The 21685-nt window shown below is 40.6% G+C and overlaps 1 protein-coding gene across 4 annotated transcripts in view; it reads left to right on the plus strand.

Moving 5' to 3' along the window:
• RAMP3 (receptor activity modifying protein 3) overlaps positions 1-13565 on the plus strand; it is a 79970-nt gene extending 66405 nt beyond the window's left edge. For all 4 annotated transcript variants that reach the window (XM_074830224.1, XM_074830232.1, XM_074830215.1 and 1 more), the window contains one exon: positions 11140-13565. In XM_074830224.1, the coding sequence (XP_074686325.1) occupies positions 11140-11395 (256 nt within the window). In that variant the 3' untranslated portion in view covers positions 11396-13565. The remainder of the gene's footprint in view (positions 1-11139) is intronic.
• Positions 13566-21685: the final 8120 nt, after the last annotated feature.

A 21685-nucleotide genomic window follows, 5' to 3' on the forward strand; every position in this document is an offset into this window, starting at 1 on the left:
TTATCTTGCTGCTTGGCTGGATTAATACAGTTCAGTCCCTTGCCACTTTATGGTATTGAAGGTAGGGTTTTTTTGACAACATTATGTAGGCTGTTTACAAGGAGGATTTTTTTACTGCCGTTCCCACTAGAACATCACCTCCTTTATCGAGGTCTGGAAGTGATTATTTAAAGAGCAATAAAACATTAATGTTGAGGAATTCCATTATAGGTCTGTGGTTTAGCTGTAATTTTGTTTTTCCTGTTGCTGAATTTGAGGGTTAGGATTTTTCAGTGTGTTCAGTGATTTGGCTGGAGGAGGAACTCTGTTCCTATGGGAACACTACGTTTCATTAGACCTAAGTTTAGCAGAACATTGCTGCAATTTAGCGGTGACTACTCCCACATTGGTTTGCCAGTAAAGCAGTTAATGTCCATGCTCATCTAGATTTTCATCTACATTTTGAAATAGATTAATAATAGTTTAGTTTAATAGTGGGATTAATTCTTAAAGGATTAGGGGCTAGTTCATTGCTGCAGAGTTTGATGGAAAGGAACACATCTTTTTTTTGCAAATCAGCAGGAGTTTTGCTGGGAACTACAATGTTAGGGAAGGTGTCTTTGTGGTTTTGTATGCATTTGTTTTGCTCTTGAGACTTAGTTATTCAAGAGAGTTGACTCTGACCAGGGCTCCAGACAAACTGCAAACTCTGCTGCTGCTCATGCAGGTTTCTGTCTTTTAAGCTGCTCCCATGCATCATTTTGCTTATTTTAAAGCTAGCAGCACAGTATGTCTTTCCAAAAGCAAAGCTTGCTTCTGCATTGTGGGTGAAAGAAAAAAGCCAGTAACACTTGGAGAGAGTAGAAGACAGTATCAGTTGGTAACACCCACCACAGCTGTACTTCATATAATCTTAGGACAAACAGGCCTGCAAAACCCATCTTGTGAGTAGTCTGATATGTTTTGAAAATACAGAACCTAGCTACCCATGAGCAGGTACAAAACCTGCCTTTCATTTGTGAAGGACCATGTTCCCTTTTTGCAGTACCTGGAGAGGTGGTGAATAGTCACAGATGAGTTGAAGGTGACAAGATTCCATAGATGACAGCAATCCTGGTGCACAGGTATTGCCAGGAGCAAAAATTTGCCTTGTACTAGGGAGTAAACTATTATGAGGTGTCAACATATTTTTCTGTATTTAAGACTGGAATCTGCCCAGAGTTTATTCTGAAAGATCACCTTCTTTAGGGCACATAAATGCTATTGGTCTCGTAGGAACATTTCTGGTTCCATGTATATAAGGAACACTGAGATTTCTTGTGTGGCTGAGCTGAACTCAAATGTCTGGTCTGTTGTTAAATGGAACTATTTATTTCCTGACTTATTATTTTCTGCTATGAAATATGCATTTTACCAGACATCAAAGATCTTTGACGAGGTCATTGTTTTAATGAGAAACTGTGGAAGGGAGAAACAGTAGGTGTGAAAATAAAGTTTAAAGTAGTCACAAAAGTATTGTGAATTCTTAAATCTGTTTTACCTTTGCACCTTTATGCACTTATTTGCAGCATGACTCAAAAGTATGATTTCAAGTTGTCAGGATATGCAAGTCTATGTAACATAAATTTCTTTTAGTGAATTTTGCAGGATCTGCACAGAACTTAAAATTGACAAGCCATTTGTTGAAGGTAGACAGGGGTTTGATCTTTGGGTGAAAAATACAAACTTGATGCCTTTGCAGGGGAATGAAGTGAAATGAAATCAAGATGTAATGAGTCCCACCTTCATTTGTGTCTGATTTCTGGTGTTGTGGTGTGGTTCACTTGCTGTCCAATGCTCCAGAAGGTTTCTCTTCTGATAGCCCATTATTAGGGCTCTGCTGAACCATGTCAGGCGTCTCATCTGGCCTGTGGGCTGAGGTTGGCTTTTTGTGGAAATAAAAGGGAGAGAGGAGGTGGGTAACTATGCAGAAGTAGTTTGTAACTGAGTTCCCCTTAATCTGGGAACTGCGCTGCAGTTTTCAGTAACATAGATGAAAGTGGGTTTTATATCAAAGCTTGCATGAACTCTCTAGGAGCAGAGCCTCTTGCATGTGCTCAGGACTGAGGTACAGGGTGTCTTTTATACATTGATTTAAAGATGGTAGTTCATATATTCCTTAGTTGCAAATGAGCAGCTCAGGTGTCAGTCACTCATGGATCTCCTTCAGACTGTTGCAGTTTTATGTATATTCTGAGATAATTGCTCAGGTGTAACTTTGTGCTTTGTTTCCGATCCCTGAGCTCAGAGTGGACAGCATTTTCCTTTCCTGTGTATGTCAGGTGCAGGGGAAAGAGCAGAAAGAAGTTCAGGTCATCCTTCCGTTCCCCTCTGTCAGGTTCTGGCAGACCTGGTGCTCTGTTGTCCAAGTAATCCCCGAAGACTGAGCTTTTCTGGAGCTCCACTTTCTCTGAAAAAACAGGCCACTTTCTGGCCTGGTTTCCTAATGAATTAAGTCATATTTAGTCATGTTCTGTGTGTGCATAGCTCAAGCAGTGGAGATTTCACAAGGAGCGGGTTGGTTTTAGTACTTTAGTTGCAGAATAAGAATTAGAGTCCTCGTAAGCAGTGTGGGTTGTATCTAGAACCTGGTCCTGAGCCCAGGAGACCCATGCTCTGTTCCCAGTTCAGCCATGAACTCTGCTGTGGGCAAACTGTGATTCTGTATTATGGTTGAGTTTTCTCATCTAGAAAACAGTAAGGACATTTGCTTCAATTGCAAATTAATGAATGAAAGGTATTAGATGGCACATAGGCATTATTAGCAATATTTTTTTTTAACCTTTATCCATTAGTAAAAAATAGAAACCACTAAAATGTTTGCATGTAGAAGCCAGTGTCTGAAATAGCAGTCTTACATGCTTTTTTTTGTGTTACCATCCCTTATTTAGAAATTAGTTGTTGTATTTTAGCTAGTGTTTCATAACTGCTCTCTGACTTTGAAACCAAAACTATGCAGTTATCGATACTGGTTTTATTTGTGTATTGATTTTTCAGTGGTATCTGGTCTCTCATTGTCACTGCAGGGGTACTTACATGTGTGAGTTTTGGAGTACAGATGTTGTGAAGTGATAACAGAAAATATGCCAAATTTGTCTGGCTCTTTTATAGCAGAAATTGTAAAGGGAAGGCTTTCTTTGCTTTGTTTAACCTCCTACCTACAGTTTGAGCAGCACAGCAAACAGGATTGAGAATGAGAAACAGATACAGCTACTGTGGGCTTCATTTTAACACTTACAAGGCAGTCAATCAAATAATACAGGAATTGTTGTTATATACTTAGGAAGTATTGGACATCTAAACTGGGTGCCAACTATTTGTATATGACACATGGTCCCTATTAAGGTAGCCATCAGAGACTGTATTCTCTTTTATTACACAGTATTTTTCTGAGGCTGGACAATCTAGTTTAGCCTCATTTTACAGAGGGACAAATAAAGGACAGAGATATCTAACTCATGAGCACATGCAGGTTGGGTTGGCAACACATCTCCTTCATGAGCATTTGCATGACAAACCACCACGGTTCCTTGTGTTGCTCTAGCATCCTGATTTACAGCATGATGGTTCAGAAACTGATTCATGAAGAGTGGGTATTGTGGTGCTGGAGGAGGAGGAATACAGCAGACTGTAGAAACCTTGTCATCTCTGCCAAGTTAAACCACCCTTGCTTTTTGGTTATATGACCTGAATTCTCAAATACTTTTGGAATGATTGTAGCTGAAATTACAAATAACACACATGATTTCAAGGGCTTTTAGTGACTGTCTTTAGGGATTTCACTAGTTTTAAAAATCTGTCTCTCAGTAACTGCTGTAGATCTCATAAGGGCTCATGTCCCTCCAGACCCAACACTACACACTTAAGCTCCGCTCATAAAATATATATTAAACAAACAAATATGTTTCAAACAACCCTTCACAGAAGACAGAAGAAAGGAGAAAATTGAGAAAATACACCGGAATTGCTGTTATCTTTCATTAGCTGTAATATCATAGTTTTCTAAAATGAAAGGTACATTATAGTAAAAAGGTACATTTTTCATTAATCCTCTTTCTCCTCTACATACAGCCTCATTCTCTTTCCAAATACCATTTTGTGGTTAAGCTTTCTTCTCAAGGTTTGGGAATTGGAGGTGTCTTTTTTAGCTCACAGCACTAAAGTCTGTTTTAAAAATTACTCTGCTTTCTTTCAGCTTTCAGTGAATAACAAATGGCCCTTCTTTCCCCCTTGCCATTCTCTCTGTTTTCCATCAAATGTCAGTGTTACTACAATAGCTGTTGGTGTTGGACTAGGGCAGAGAGCAGGCATCAGACTTCCTAAAATAGTACCAAATCCCCAGTTCTGTTTGTACTGTTATATGTTAAGCTCATTCTGAATTGAGATAGCAGGGTTGCTGCTGCAAACCTGGGGACATCTGTTTACTAAGGAACTTGCTAACAAGCAACTTTGCTGTCTCAGGAGCTTATTGCAGAAATGAGCTGCAGTTGTAACTGTGATCTCTTATCAGCTGCTCTATCATCAGTTGTAATTCAAGTAAACTTTAGAAACTGAGCAGTGATGATTTAAAAACAGTAAGTCACAGATGACCCTATTCTTACGATAAAGAAATGTATAACTTTAAGCCAGAAATGCAAAGTGTCCAATGTGTGTGTCAATTAACATAGTTTAATATCAGTTGTGTCAAACTGGTGAAGGGGTTTGCCTCAGCTTGGCAACTTCCAGGAGAATTCATGTTTACTACTAAAATAGCATGTATTTCTTCATTGCTAATCTGAAAGCTATCTCAGAAAGGATTTTTTTGGAGAAGTTCAGCCTTCTTCATTTTAGTCTTTGTCCCTCATGAGTTCATGATTAAGTAATGTATTGTCACATAATTCATTGTTTGTGCAATAGCATAGTAAATAACAGTTTAGACAAACTATATTAAAGCCGCAGCTCTTGAGCCAGATCACTGCACAGAGCAGAGTGACACTGCAATGTTGTAATCATCTCTGAGGAGCAAACCAAACTCTTATCTGGAAGATACAGTACATGAATGAACTTTTGCAAGCCAGACATTTACAGAGCATTTCAGCATTCAGATTGCAGGATGCCAGTGCCACATGCTGCTCTCGCATCCTGCATTTTCCTGCAGCGCATTCCCTGTAGCTCTGTTTCTGTCTCAGTTGGAGAGGTGGGTATTCGTGAGGTGGCTGAGTGGCTGACACTGAGACTCAGTACAGACTCTTCAGTATATTAAGTACATCTTTCTTCCACACATCATCACTGATGGTGATGGCTACTTCAGAGGTGCTGTGCATATAAGAAGTTGGATACTTACGCTTAAATGTTGTGGGATTAGGATTTGCCTTTTGATTTTTGTATAATTCAAGGAAGTTATGGGACTGGCTTCTATAGACGTGGTGTAGTGATGGCTTCAGAGAGTACTTCCCCTCTGAACTGGTTCACCAAAGATGGGCTGAGTTTACAAGTAATCATTAAAATATAACTCAGGAGTGGTGGCAGGCAAAACCCATTTGCTAGTAGAAGCTTCTGGCTTGGTAAAATTCCAGTGCTACTAAATTTTGTTCTTCATAACATAGTACCTGGTGTCAGGCTACATTTCCAACATTGTTCTATATTTGCTTAATGTAGTACTTTCTGTTGCTCTGTTGTTGTAGATGGATATTAGGTATATAAACTACTGCTTAAATCTACAGTTGCTCTTTATATTTACATTTTCTTGCTGCATCTTTAGGCAATTAGCAACAATTTAGTAATAGTTATGTATTTTAGGGTTTTCAGTTAGGTTTATTCAATCATTTTTCATTTTCCAGACAGCTGTTAGTGTGAAGCCAAGGGTGGAGATCTGTAATTATTTCAAAGGACACAAGAATGTATTTATTCTTTTCAATCTAAGCAAGTAAACCTGTCACAATGCCCATTATTTGGTGGCATGAGAGTAAAGTGCACTTTATGATGTTGTCATTAAACCAGCAAGGGTTTTTTTACCTTTTTCTTTTTTACCCCCACATTCATTTCCTTCCTTATGTTTTGTAGTGGATTATTTTCTTCTGGCTGTATTCTATATTGGAAATGCACAACAGCAGATCTGATCTGATTAGGGAGGTAGATGTGTGTCTGTGAGGATACTCCTCTTGGCAGAAGATATGTGATTAAAGGAATGGTGAGATACAGCCAAAAATCTGTTTGGGAGAGATGTTGAATGGAAAAAACTCAGAAATATTCCACCATATGTGTAGGCTCATAGCTGATTATAAAACTAAAGCTTTTCTTTAATATGATGTTGAAACGCCAGGAGATCTTAAGGTTTGTATCCTTATTTGAAGTTCATCCAGACTGTTACACCCTTAAATTCTATAAAATCTGGTGGCATTATCCCACAAGAATAGGCTTTTTTTTGGTGAGGTTGTTTGGTACTTCCTGCCTCCACTTCATCTGGAAATGCTGTAAGAAGAGCCTTTCTCATCATATGATATTTATAATTATTATTATTTCAGCATTTCTCATTTCAGACTGGGTGGAGGTTACAAGGATGATCATTCACTTTGAACTCTGATTAATGTATGACTGTGTATAAAGAAATTTCTTGGTTGAACCATCTGGGGGAAAAAAATAAAAGAGTTTTAAAACATCGTTATTAAAATATACCACATAACTTGTACTACCCTGGAACAGTGCCTCTAGATTCCTGTCCAGGACTGCAGAGTAGCAGAAGGAGTGAGTGTCCCTGGAGTATCTATTACCTGATTTACATCAAAACTCATTTATGCTGGAGAGAATTTTCCCCATATTTTCTGAATACTTAGTGGACTCAAAATAACAAAAATTAACTCATAATGTATGTATTATATCATTAATGATGAGGCTGATTTACATAAAATGGGATAGTGAAAGTGTGTTGATTGTTTTGGTTTTTAATTTCTGATCCAGCTCATAAAGCAACGGCAAAAAAATCCGTGATTGCATGTGTGCATAGTGTCTCTGGGGTGGTCTATCCATGAGTGCTGGAGAGGTGGCAGAATTCTCTTCCTGGAACTGCCGGTGGGTCTGCTGGCTGCAGCCTGTGAACGCCTTCAAAAATTTGTCTTCAGTAACATGATATATGGTACTCTGCTTTTTGAGAATTGTTGGAGATTTTTTGAAAGAACAATTTTTCTTTGGAAAGTGTTCATTTGTTGAAAGTCTTAAACAATCTATTTTTTTTCTTGGTCTCATGAAAATTTGGAGGAAAGAGTTGTATTTTTTGTGTGTTTGCAAACCAATCATCTCTGCAGTTTTTTTGTTTAGGGATGTTGAAGAAAGAGCAAGAATTTACCACGTTCCTCCCTGGGGATGTGGGAAACTATGGATGAGATTTAAGCCCCCACTTAGACTGAGTAGTGCCCTGAGTGGTAGGCAACTGGGTACCTGGAGATGGGTGAGATGTAATACATCCAGGCACCTATTTAAATAGTTTGAGTGTGCACTCCATGAAACACTGTCCCACTCCATGAAACACTGTCCCATTGAGGCAAATGTGTGCACTAGCATTCCTGATAACTGCCTATTGTCCAGGTTGTTGGTTATAGGTAAATGTTTTCTCATGGGTAAAATAACTCACAAAATAAAATTTTCCACAGTTTTTACAAAAACTAACCACATAATTGTTATTATCTGTTTTAGTGGGAACATAAAGTACAGAAGAAAAAGTGTTTGTGCTCTGAAAATGAAGTATTGTTCTAGATTATTGAAAGTTGTCTTTCATGACAAATGTGTTACAGCTCAGAGATTGCTCCAAAGAGTAATTAAGTATTTTTCATGTTGTCTGTAAGTAAGTATTTTCAATAATACGCAGTATGACCAAGTAGTTAGTTCCTCAATAAAACTTATGATGATTCTCCTGAGAATATCAGGGGAAAGCATATCTTTATATGAATTTTGGTGCTCGGGCTATGCTTAGTTTTTGTTTTTTGGTACTGGCCTACTGAACTGAGTTGAAACTCACAGATAAATTAATTTTTCAGCCCACTGATCCCAAAGCTTGTGACCTGGTTCCCAGTGAATATACCTTTTCTGAGTACTAACTAACTAATTAGGTCCTTGTATTATCCTGAAAGAGACAAAAATGTGACTCAGCACAGAGAATAATCATCTTCCCGCACCTCCTTATAATCCAAGAGGTGAAGGAGCTTGTACTATTATACAGGTCTCCAATTACTTGTTCTGGGAATAAGTAGAAAATGTAATTTCTCGTTCTTCCACAAAGTGTGTATTTTTTATGCATTTGTGTTGAAGTATTTTCAGTCAGAGGCCAGGGCATCTTTGCGATAGTCATTTTATTATTATACAGAATGGAAGGGTTTCCTAATCTAGCCTTTACCATTTGAATAAAGAGAATTGTGTAAGGCATAAGATAATTAAGCATAGGAGAATCAAATTGGAATGAAATATCTATTAAACCCTACCTCTTAAAAAAAGCCCAACAACATGCAAACCAATTGATCAACTACAAAACACTCATGTCATAGTAATGAGGATTCAGTTGCTCCTGTCTGAGGTAGCTGTTACACAGTACCATGCGGAGGATTATTTTTTTAATTTTGTGTTGCAGTGCATAAACTCTATTTTATGAAATTATATAAATATTTAAGTGAATTGAGCTTTACTGCAGACATGTAATTCTCAAGTAGTTGAGATTTTTTTCTTATCTACATCCTCACAATTGTGTGAAAAAACAGTTACAGTGCAGGTAGCTTTTTTGGTTTTTTGAGAGAGTGGGTATTAAGGGAAATTCGTAAGGAATTCAAACTGTTAAGATAACATTTTTGTTCTGTTTTGGCTTTTAGGCATTCAGTTTCTCAAATACAATATATATCCCTAATTATTTTTATCTGGCCTTTTGGCAATGTTTAACCAGATTTTTCTAGCTATGTTGTACTTGAAATGCAAAACCAGTGGGAAATGTTTTTGTTTGCACCATCTAACATTTATGAAAAAAAAATCTACAGAATTCTTGGAGGAACAGTGAACTTTCTATAGGATTTTACACCCAGGGAAAAGAAAAAAAAGAAGAAAAAGGTTTTATATCGTTAAATCTCTCAGTTTAGGATACTTTCATATGAAGTCTGCTCAGGTCACCAGGATTTATTGTTTTGTTATTTGGCATGAATAGATGGGCGAATTGAGGTGGCTGTGACAGCAGGGAGCTGAAGCAGCCATTGAGGGGACAAACTTGCTCACCAGAGCATGGCCCAGAGCAGGGCTGGAGCAGAGCCCGATGCTCTCTGGAGCCCTGCCTGGTGTCTGTGCTAGACTGACCTGTCTGGGCAACTGCACGCTAGCTCTGCCGCCTCTGCATTGTAGTCTGTTGAACCTTGTAGGCACGCCTTTAGATGTATTTTTCTTCAGTCCTCTGGGACTGTCTCTCCCATATTGAGCAAGACATCTTCAGTTTCTAATTTAGTCCAAGGTTATAAAGAATGGATGCTACCGGGTCGCATGGAAGAATGACTATTAAAATAAGAAACAGCTAATATTTGTATTTTATTTTTAGCTTATTTCCTGTTGTTTCCCTGCAGCTGCTGACATTGTCATAAAGGCTTCCTTTCTAGTTACTTTGCTTAAAATATACATACATTGTGCATATATGCATCTGCATGCCAGAGCATCTGGGAATGGACTTGTCAGATCATCCAGTGTATTTGCTTATGAATAAAGCAGCATCAGCTCAAACTCCCTGAGAATGAGAACTATGAGTAGGTTGCAGAAGGACTTTTCTGTGAGGCTGCTACTTCTTCTGTGGACACAGCCCTGAGAACGTAGATGCTGTGCAGCCTGTATTCTCAATGTATGTGCTTGTAGCATGGGCAGACAGACATTTCCCCTAAAAGACCCACAATAGACAGTGGACTTCAGTCTTGACCCAAACACTGAATGTCTCACCCCCACTACTTCACAGCAAAGGATTGAGTCAGCATTAGTGCCCTGTGGTACTTACTGCCAGAACAAGTCATTCATCAGGAGTTACCATATTTATACATACTGAAAGGGAGGGTGGGGCCTTCAGATAATAGTGCAGAATGCTATCCCTTGAGGTGTCATGTGGTCTCTTGCTCTCTCCCTTCTATTTTTAATTTCCCTTTGAAGTGAGTTCATTGAGTCATGCAAGACTGAAAGAAATATTTTTAAATGCAACAGACAATAATTCATCTTCCGTATTTCTTACCCTATTCATGTACTGACCAGACACCCTTTTCTTCCTAATTTCCAATCTCCTCCCCCATACTCCATTCACTTCCTGAATTTCTTTTGCTTATGATAACACTACAAAACCCATCCAATTACTTATTTAGGCTTATTGTTTCCTTTTTTTTCATGAGGGGTAGCCAGTTTTCATAAATACAAGTTATCCCTGGACAGGTAAATTTTAGCACATGCTGTGTTGAAATCAAGTGTTAGGTATTATAAGGTGTTCCCAATCTTTCATGAGCATTGCAAAAATGTGTAATTAGGAATTATTTTTTTTTCCTGCTGGGCACTTGTTGGAGTTGGGAGAAAGATAAAGGTTGTCAAAAGCTAACTTTCTGTGTGTTTATTGTCCTATTATCTTCTTACTGCCTAAGGGTACAACAGAACCGAAATTTCTACACAGTAATACATGTTTTGGTTCTGTTCCAGCATCACATAATCATTTTTGCCACAACATCATGTCCAATAGCAGATGAGGCATAGATTATCCATATTTTGATCAAAATGTCCTGTTTCTGGTACATTTGTGTGTATGTTTTTTAAAGATACTGTAGATATCTCTATTGAGGGGTTTCTAATTCTACTTAAGTGGCATCAGGAGATCCTGGCTATAGTAACAGCACCCAAAAGACAGGGTTTTGACCACTGTCTATCTGGGATCTCAGGATTTCACATGAAATCTCTGTTATATGAGTACATGTGAGTCAATTCTTCTGGCTCACTGCATTGTATTTGGTACCCACAGCTTCCATTAAAGGTCCTTCAGCAGAGTATCTACATGATAGACCCACTTCTATAGACTTTATATGGAACCCTGTGTAGCTTTGTCTAAGTGTGATATGCATATGCGTTCTATTTAAACTTCCCTTAATTTTCTTCTTCTCCTAGGTATTATGACAACTTTACCCAGTGCACTGAACGTGAAGCCAACAACGCGAGTTGCTTTTGGCCAAACCCCCTCGCAGAGGGCTTTATCACTGGAATTCATAAACAATTCTTTTCAAACTGTACTTCAGAAAAGGTTCACTGGGAAGATCCACCAGATGAAATTCTCATAACTCTGATCTTGATCCCCGTCATGTTGACATGTGCCATGATAACACTAGTGGTATGGTGCAGCAAGAGAAGTGATATCCTGGTGTAAGTTGTTCCTCTGGGTTTTCTTTTTATCCATTTCCTTCTTCCAAAAACATTAAGAGAGGAGGACGAAGAGAGAAAATCACCATAAAAATTTCAGATCTGCTGAAATGGAACCTGTGAGATACTGAGACAGAGAAGTGTTCCTGTGTACAAAGAGCTGCCTGCTGCTGCTGCTGAAAGTCACTGCTTCTGAGCTTGGCCATCAGTGTTGCTGGTGCAAAGCTCTTTGCTTCCATTGGGCCTCATCATCATGGAATCCACAGGCAGCTCCCAGAAACAGGAATGTCCCCAGCCAAACAGACCACTTAGCTGCAAAAGGGATAAAGTTACTTTCCTATGGGTAAAGCTGATTGGTAAACTAAGCTGTATGTAAGTGTATGTATGCATGGTGTAACATTAACTGCAGGGGAGATGACATCTCTTGAGTTTTTTGTGCAGAACACTTGAGGTTTTCATCTGTGAACCATGTGACTTGGATACAAGGACAAAGGAACTGAACATGGATGTAACGAAGTGACAGCTTTTCCTGGAAGCTAGTCAAAAACATCATTATCAAGAACTGGAAGTATTGTCCTGGCAAAGGAACAATTTATGTGTCCAGTGACTATCCCCATGGGAAATTATCATGCCATGTTATAAAATAGTTTATAAAATGCCTTTAAGCATGGCTACTTGGAATTGTATAGCTTACAAACAAACTCTGGGAAGATATATAGGTCTTATTTTACAGAGCTGGAAAATATGAGGGGAAATTGGTTGATTATAAATATACTAAGGAGTAATGAAGAAACTTTCATATGCCAGACTTTATTTTTCATCTTTTATAATTATTATTATTGACGACTTGTGTTCACTGTGTACTCCCCACTCTCACTTCAATCTGTGCAGGTGATGTCCTACAAATAAATATAAAGGTGTCATGTTGATTGAGGTGCCTTTCAGAGTATAATTTTGTACATAAATAATTCTTCATCCTGTGAAACATGTAGGAACTGAAGTATGTATGAACATAAAAGCTTGGAACAGGCATAGGAGGAAAGAGAAAAAATTCTACTCAGAAATCTTATTCTATAAAGCTATTCCTATGTAACAGTTTAAATAAAGAACATGTGCCCAAAATAAGAAAAATTTTTATGTTTGTGTTGTAACCTTTCTTTTCTGTCATTTCACAAAATGCTTTTCAGTTGAATGTACTTCTATTATAAATGACCAGTATCTGTTACAAGTGACTCTTCATTTTTCCATACCTTATGCACACAAATAAAATACAGGTTGAGTGGCCAAATAATGGTGTTTCGTATCTCTGCTAGTTAGATTTTCTCCTTTAAGATTCTGGCTCAGTGTTTGAGACTGACTTCTGTGTGTATGAGAAGTATTTCCAGGCTTGAATCAAATTAGAAGTGCCTCCTTTACTAGAATTGCTTATATGTAGATAGATAAAGAACACCTGTAGCTGTACTGGTTTGTTCTCACATCCGTTCACAGGGATTGAAGGCACCGGCTTGTTTTTGCATTACCCTAATATTAGAATGATTAATTTTCTAAGGTGTTTCCTGTGTGTTTTTCCGAAGATACTTCTTCATTCTCTAGATGCTAGCAAAAATTGCTCAATGTAAAAAAGAATGACATGTACTAAGGATTTTGGTTTAGTTTTCTACTTATTATTTTCTGCATTAAAATGTTTTGATGCACCAAAACTAATGGTGAAGTAAAAAAAACCAACCCATTCATTTGATCCAAAAGATTGTTTAAGCATTTTGTGTGGCCAAAACCAAACAATTTTATGTTCTGTATAGAGTTTCATTTTAATCCTCATTTTACTTTAAACTTCAACAAGCTTCAAAGCAAGTTTCAAAACTTCAGTTGGAAACCCCTTAGCAATAATTTGTCTTTTTCAAAAACATGTTCGCTTCAATCTCATTGAAATATTTGGTGCAAATTCTTGGCCAGTTCTGGCTCACTTGAAACTGTGTTCACCTGATCAACAGGTCATCTGAGAGATATCAGCCAGCTTAATTCAGTATAAAATAAATTGGCCTGGGTACTAAATGGAGAACAAACTGTCACCTTGATGACATCATAATACTATATGTGTATTGTGGTCTTTAAACAAATCCCATGTTTAAATGGATTCTATTTAATTTGAAAATAAAATCTAGTGTGAACTTTTCAAAGAGACTGAGAGATGTAAGAGTTAAAGAATAAAACTGGATTTTCCTTCATGTGCTATGAGGGAGGGGGAAGTATTCTGCTGCTGTGTGTGCTTTGGATGTGAAAATATAACCTTTTTTTGTGTGTCTTCCCCATCCAAAGTGTGATCTTCCACTATTTTTTTTTATATATTTGATAGAAGGCAGATAAGTTGAAACAGTACATAGGAAATGACACTGCTAATTTAATGCAGCCTCAGTGGTTAAATCTGGAGGAACATTTATAGTGCTCTGAAGAAGAAAAGCAACTACAGTGTCCAGTTCTTAACAGCTGTGTACATTAATAGGGAACTAGAATAGTAACTAGTGGATCTTTTGACATAATTTGTATGTGTTAGTGAGAGTTAGTGGTTATTTTCTATTGCATGAAGCTTACTACCTTTCCCCCGAAGCCTGTTTCCATTGCCAAGAAAATCACATCTGGGACCAAGAATCTGGCTCATTTTGTAATTGTGAATTAATTCTATGTTACAACAGAGTCTCAGAGGAAAATAGGCAGACATTCAAACAGAAGGAAAATAACTGGTTCAAAATCCTTCCTCGAATTTGAACAGTGGTTGATCCCAAGTGATGCTTATGCCAGAAGAAAAGTGACAGGCTTCCTAAGCAACTAGCTGACATTGCTTAATTTCTGTGAGTTGTGGGATTTTTTGCATTACTGAACAACTGTGAAAGTGTGTATTTCCATGGGGTATCAGAGCTTCAGCAAAGAATTAACAGAAGATGATGCAGGAGAAAGACAAATATTGATAGGGCTGCCACCTCTTTCAAAAAAGATATCAAAGGTGAAGGCCAAAGGAGGAAAAGAGCTACTGAAGTGCAAGAAAAAAGATGGTCAAGAACACAAAACAATTCGGGACTTCTTTCCAAGAGGATGACCTCACCATAAACAGGGTAGTAGCAAATGCTAAGGAGTGACTCTCTATGTCTCTGCAGAGTTCATGCAGAGGGAACCAAAAGCCTGTATTTCACCTCTGACATCCCCACAACCACATGAAGGTGTAGTGTATAAATGCCCTTCTTTACATAGCCTGGATGTCCAGGTTACTTCACAGGGATGCCCAGCAGCTGTGCCCAGTGCACGGCCACCCAAGGGGCAGGGACACCATGGGCCCCCCCCGGCACAGGGACTGCCTAGGGGCCAGAACCACATGCGCTGTCACTCCCATGTCACAGTGCCACCACCCATCAACACAGCGGTCACAGTGCCCTGGGGAAGTATAAAAGGCCGCATCCTCCCTGTCCTGCTGTCAGAGCTGGCCTGGGGGCAGCCTGTAAACATCCGAGAGGAAGTCCTTGGAGAGCTGGTGGAATTACTTGGAGAGGGCTGAGGGAGGAAGGCAGGAGGCTGGACAAGGGTGCTGGAGAGGAGAAGAAGCAGGAAGATCTGGAGGTGCCTGAGGCTGTCAAGTCTTTTCATCTGGACAGCAGTGGCAAGACCAAGGGAATGCCTTCCTGAGGAGCACTGCAGAGCTCACCGTCCTCGCCCTCCATGGAGCCAGGGGCAGCAGCTGTAAGAAATGGGATGCAGAGATGTTGCCGGGGGTCCCAGTGGTTTGGAGCACCCAGTGGTGCCCTGCCAGGCACGGGAAGGATTCTTGCCCCCAAGGTCGGTCAGGCCGGGGCCTTTTGCCACTCTTGGAAGCTCCTGAGGTGGCTCCAGGTTGAGGGAGAATAGGGCTTGGGCATCTCCTGGGATGCGTGACCAGCCTGTGGGAGGAGGAGGCAGGTCTTGCTCACATGCTCAGGGAGTAGCCGATTGCCAGCGCTGGGGTCAGGAAGGAATTTTCCCCCGGGGCAGATTGGCACTGGTCCCTGGGGGTTTTTCGCCTTCCTCTGCAGCATTGAGCATGACCACTTGTCAGGGCTCCTCTGGTCCATTTTGGCTGCATTACTGCCTGCTGCTCATGCACCACAAAGATGGCCTCTCATGCCTTGCAGCTGCGGGGAGGAAGGCTTTTTTTCCCCCAGGTGGGCTAGCAAGTGTCCCCGGGGGGTTTTTGCCTTCCTCTGCAGCACTGAGCACGGCCCCTTGTCAGGGTCCCTTTGGGCCATTTTGGCCAGGTGCCTGCTGCTCCTGCTCCATGAAGGTGGCCCTCGTGCCCCACATCTGGGGGGAGGAAACTTTCTAGATTCCCAGGGCGGGCCTCAAGTGTGGCCCCCAGGGGTTGCTGCTTGTCCTCTGTAGCATTGAGCACAGCCCCTTGTCAGGCCTCCTCTGGGCCTTTTTGGCTCGGTTCTTGCCTGCGGCTCTTGCACCTCCAAGGTGCCACTCGTGCTCTGGCTCTCTTGGGCTCTTGCCCATCACCAGTTTGTAGCAGGAGTGAGCTCTGCGTTTCCCTTGGCTCCATTTCCCCAGGGGTTCTTGCCTGTGCAAAACAGCCTGTGCTTGGAAGGGCTCCAGGCTTGCTGCACCATCTAGAGTTGCCGCTTTCCAGCTCTCCCTGCGTGCAATACAAGAGCAGGGCAGGCGTGAGAGCCCTTTTCATGCATCACTGGCCAAGAAGCACAGTGGCAGAGAATGTTTTGAAAGGCAAAAAGTGTGTTTGGCTTTGATCTGTGTCATACTCTGGAAAATACCCCACAGTACCACACCTCCTCTTCTACTCTGTGTGAAGAATGATGCTCATTCTTCAAGTTCTCACTCCTCAGGAAACGGGGATGGCTTGGCCTGTATTTCTGCTGCTGCTTTCCGTGGCTCTGTGGATTTCCTTTGCCAGACTTCAAGGGATGTTTTTTCAAGCTAAACTAAAGAATTGCATCTGCCTGCTTGTGGCTACATGTGTGCATTGTGGTAGTGCTTGTGAGCATCAGCTCTGAAACAGGTTCAGAAAAATAACATAAAATCATATCTTGTAACCTTTGTGATATTTGTCCTTGAAAGTGTCTTTGTAGCTAAAAACCGCCTGGCATGTCAGGCAGATAACAGTCTCATAGTTATTCAAGTCATGGTGAGTGCGGTGAATAGGAATAGAATAGAATAGAATAGAATAGAATAGAATAGAATAGAATAGAATAGAATAGAATAGAATAGAATAGAATAGAATAGAATAGAATAGAATAGAATAGAATAGAATAGAATAGAATAGAATAGTTATGCTATGTTATGCCTATGGTTCTGCATGACCAGCTCTGACCTGCAGAACAGGTCCCAGGCCCACCCAGGAGACAGGGGCAGAGACAGGCACACTTACAACATCGCCCAGGCAGGGACTGAAGGCCCCAGGCTGAGCTGAGACGCCACGTCCCCTGGGCCCTTGGCAGGAGATGGTGGGAGTCGGGGTCCCAGGGGAGGCCAGTCCCACCCACTGAGGCCTACGAGCACCCCCTGGTACCTGGCAGAAGTAGACCTGCACTGCTCACGTACTCTCCTTTAGACATTGATGGCTGGCCACTTGGGAGACCAAGTACTGGGCCAGATAGACTTTCACTCTGATGGAGTACTGTTGTTCTCTGACTCTTCTGTTTTACCATGTTTTTCCAAGGGAAAGAGCTCAAGCATTTCTAAAAATGAGTACAAGGATGAAAAAATCCACAGGAGAATGAACAGGTATTGCTCACCTCAAAAAGATTTGCAACGATTTAGTTCAGCAGCACATCCTTCAGACTTCAGACTCAGGGCTTGATTTTTGAGCCTCAGTAGGGTCATAGATGTGGTTTTGCCATCCTGTGGAAACCCAGCAAAACTGGATGAACACAGAAGACTTCGAAAAACCACACTTCACACATGTTTTTGCAAATTTGTTCAGATGGTCAAATGATCTTGAGACGATCCATAGCGCTCACCCTCATCAGAGGGTCTCCTTCCCACAAAGTGACAGAGCCAATGTATAGGATGGGACATGACTGCCCATGCAATCCCTTCTGCTAGTGCAGGGCTGGGGAGAAATGTCATCAGAGATTTCCTCAGTATTGTACTCTTGGGAAAAGAAGGAGGTAGGAAGAAGAATAGAATAGGATAGGATAGGATAGAAATAGAATAGAATAGAATAGAATAGAATAGAATAGAATAGAATAGAATAGAATAGAATAGAATAGAATAGAATAGAATAGAATAGAATAGAATAGAATAGAATAGAATAGAATAGAATAGAATAGAATAGTTCAGCTGGAAGGGACCTGCAATGACCATCTAGTCCAACTGCCTGACCACTTCAGGGTTGACCAAAAGTTAAAACATGCTATGGGCATTGTCCAAATGCCTCTCCAATTCTGACCGACATGGGGCATCGACCACCTCTCTGGGAAGCCTGTTCCAGGGTCTGAGCACCCTCTTGGTAAAGAAATGTTTCCTCCTGTCAAGTCCAAACCTTCCCTGCAGCTTTGAACCATTCCCATGCATCCTGTCACTGGATCCCAGGAGAAGTGATCAGCACCTCCCTCTCCACTTCCCCTCCTCAGGAAGCTGTAGGGATCAGTGAGGTCACCCCTCAGTATCCTTCTCTCCAAACTAGACAAACCCTGTGTCCTCAGCTGCTCCTCAGAGGACATGCCTGACAGCCCCTTATCCAGCTTTATTGTTCTCCTCTGGATGCACTGAAGTACCTTAACATCTTTTTTAAATCATGGGGCCCAATTTATGGGACTGCATTCCCATACTGTGATGCCTCACAGCAAGGGAATGTAATTAGTACAGCTATAGTAAATTATTTCACAATGTGTTACTTCAGCATGCATTTGCCTTGTGGGGGCCCTTTGCAAAGAGGAATGCAAAGGGCAGAATAATCAGTAGAGTAATTAGTAGGATTATCAGTGGGATAATCAGCAGGATAATCACCTCTTTTGACCAGCTGGTTAAGCTGTGTGTTTGATGCACCCCAGGATGCAGTTTCCCCTCTTGGCTGCCAGGGCACACCGCTGACTCATGTTGAGCCTCCTGTCAACCAGCACCCCCAGATCCCTTTCTGCAGGGCTGCTCTCCAGACACTCCTCTCCCAGTTTATACTTGTGCCCGGCCATCCCAGGTGCAAAATCCAGCAATGCTTGACTAAACCTTGGATTGAATCTGCAATCCTGGTAAGGCTAAGTGGAGATTTGAAAATAAGCCTTACTTAACCTTTACAGATTTTTGATTTGAGAAGAGTCTCTGTGTTTCAGGCTGGCCTGGTTTAGTAACTTCTGCAGGTTAGTTGTGGCCGAGAAGCCCTCTGCCTGACAGATCGTCATTTGCTACCTTGGGGAATGAGACTTAAGATCATCTCTTTGGCTGGTGTAGGTGGTGTTTCTACCTATCTAAATATCATCTGTGGATCCTGGTGGCAGGTGTCTATCTGCTCCAATACATTGTTTGGATCTTTTGGAACCTGATGCGAAGTATGAATTTGTGAGGCAGCAAGACAATGTAGGTAATGTTGCAATGCTGGACATTATTTTGCTTAAGCCTTAATCTTCAAAGGCATGAGGGTTCCTAGGCAATGAAAGATCTTGACCTGAATTTGCAGTGTCTGAGTTCCAAAGGGAAAACAAAATGTTGTGTTTGTTGGGAGGATAAGGGCAATTAATGATTGCCATTACTTCTGAATACAGGAAGAATGAAGCTCTGTGGGTCCTTAGACAGAAATACCTGAGAGCATGCAGTGTTGCCTTAATACTGAGAAGTACTTCAGGACATAGCACAAGCTATTTAATTTTAGTTAAAGAATCTGTGTCTCTGTTACTTTAACACAACTTTGCAAGAATGTGCTGAGACCCCAAAATACTCCTGTGAACTTGATAAGAAACAGATTTTCTGCATAGTAGGAAATCTAAGGTACTGAGAGCTAGAGAGTACTAGAGGCTCTGGAGGACCAAGGCTCTAACGAACTCAGCAGAACATTTGGAAAGGAGACAAATAGTAATGGTGCATAACGGGCATATTCTGTCAACACCAACTGGGCCAAGACGCTCAAGGAATGGAGGCAGAAAATGCCATGGTTCTGGATCCTGGGTGGTCACAGGCAGCATATAGGCACTAATCTGCTTAGTGCTCACTGTGAGAGCTAACTCTGCTCTAAAGTGTCTGGAGCCACATTAATGTGATGCTGTACTTTGCTTTGAGAGATGTGCCTTATTGTATTGCCTATGCATAGAGCCCTACTAATGCAGTGACCTGATTGCTGGGCTGGAGACAGCTTGTAACATGGGGCTGGAGAAGATGTGCCTTTGTAAATTCTCCCGAGTATGCATATACAGACAAGACTACCAGGTATGTTACTGGGTTTTTTTGGAACCTGCAGGGCTGGCAGCAGTGTAGCTGGCATTATTCCATAAGATTTGCCATTCAGAGATATCTGAATTCTGTCTGAATCCTTCAAGGTGGGATATTTTTTTTTTTGTAAGTTTTTATATCTAAGTGTAGGTACCTACATGAGAGCAGTCTCTTTAATCTCATTTTCATCATGTTCTGAGGAGACACCTGATTTTGGTCAGATTAATAGTCAGAAACACTCTCTAGTAACCATCAAATGGATTGTAGTGACAGTCTCACTGTAGTCGTCGCTACAAAGTAGACATCTAAATGACAGAGGGCATTAATCATGCTCCCAAGTGCCTTAGTCCTCTATTCTTCAGTGCCCTGTCTGAAAAGGGAATAATCTCAGAGGGGTGTTAAGAGGGTAAAAACACAAATGATCACAAGTTACTTAAAGAATACTGAGTACATAGAACATATTTACAACATCTAATGATTCAAAACAACAACAATTAAAAAAACCAACGGGAAATACATGCAGGGAGAATTTTCAGGATTCAGTCAATTTTGCTAATTGTTTTTCTTTGTTATTATTTGCTGTTATTTGCTTTGCAGTTATTCTTTTTAAACAATAAATGGACTAGAAGGGAAAAATAAAGAGCCTATGCCTGTTAAAGCACAGCCCTATATATTTGAAAAATGCCATTGTGCTTCCCTCTATGATTAACATTAGCATGGGTCTTTTGTCATCTTCATCCTCCCGCTGCTCAGAGCAGCAGGAAAATGCAATTTTTGTCCGACAGTTTCAGTAGCATTAAAGACACAGAATGACAACAGTGGAAGCTTTTTAGCACATAGCTGCTTAAAACTGAAATATGTTGACTGGTTTGGAAATGAACTGAACTGTCCTGGGGAGTACACCAAGTGACTGCATATGTGTATCTACAGACAGTGAGTGGGAACACACAGGTAATTTCACTGGCGAAACTTCACTTTAAATCCTAGGAAGCTATGATGCATTTAATTGCACACCTCATACAAACAGCTCAGCTTAGTAATTCAAAAACAACTGAAGAAAGCCTATTTCCATCATATATGTAAGAAACTACCTTATTTCTCCCTTCCCTTTAACAGGACTGTAACATAGCTGCAAGGGGATGTGCTGCTGGTTTCCAGCTGGGGTAATAGTTTGCATATACCTTGTGGAGACTGCAACTGTGTGTATGATTGTGCGTGAATGGCATTGTTCAACATTTGATGCACAAACACACTCTGTTCCAAACAGTCAGGTGTGTGCTGTGCTCATCACTGCAAAGAAGGAATCCCACTACTTTATCCGCGTGACAGCCGTTGGAGGCACATATGCCATTTCAGCACGTTTCAGCCACTAGCAGGAACACAGAGCCAAGCATACAACCAAAATACTCGGGGGAGACCAACTGATACAAGTCTTGAAGCATGCCTGTGTCTGATCAGATTCCTATAACACCGTTACCTCAGATCTTGTGAGATAGAACTGGAAGGGGCTGTTAGGATTTTTATATTCAGTCAACTGCTGTAAAAGCAAAGATATGTACTTTATCAGAATTGAACAAACAAGTGGTTTTGTTAGGAACTTGAATAGGAACCAGTTTTGAAGGTGAAGTCACATTAAATCATTCCTATTCCAAATGACTGGAAAAAGGCTTGGATTTGAGTAAGTTGTAGAAATGTAATTAAACTTCACTTCTAAATAAAATGATGGATACAAAGTTACACATTGATTCTTAAGTGTCTTCACCACTTGCATGAATTTTAACCTCAGTGAAGAGAGAAGGGTAAAGAAGAAAGAGAAATAGAAATGCCAAAATAGTCTATGAAGTATCAAGAATTTTATTTATTTATTTAAATAAATATTTTGTAATTGTTTTGGTTT

Source organism: Strix aluco, chromosome 1 (genome assembly GCF_031877795.1).
Source record: "Strix aluco isolate bStrAlu1 chromosome 1, bStrAlu1.hap1, whole genome shotgun sequence".
In the NCBI taxonomy this organism is placed as follows: Eukaryota; Metazoa; Chordata; class Aves; order Strigiformes; family Strigidae; genus Strix; species Strix aluco.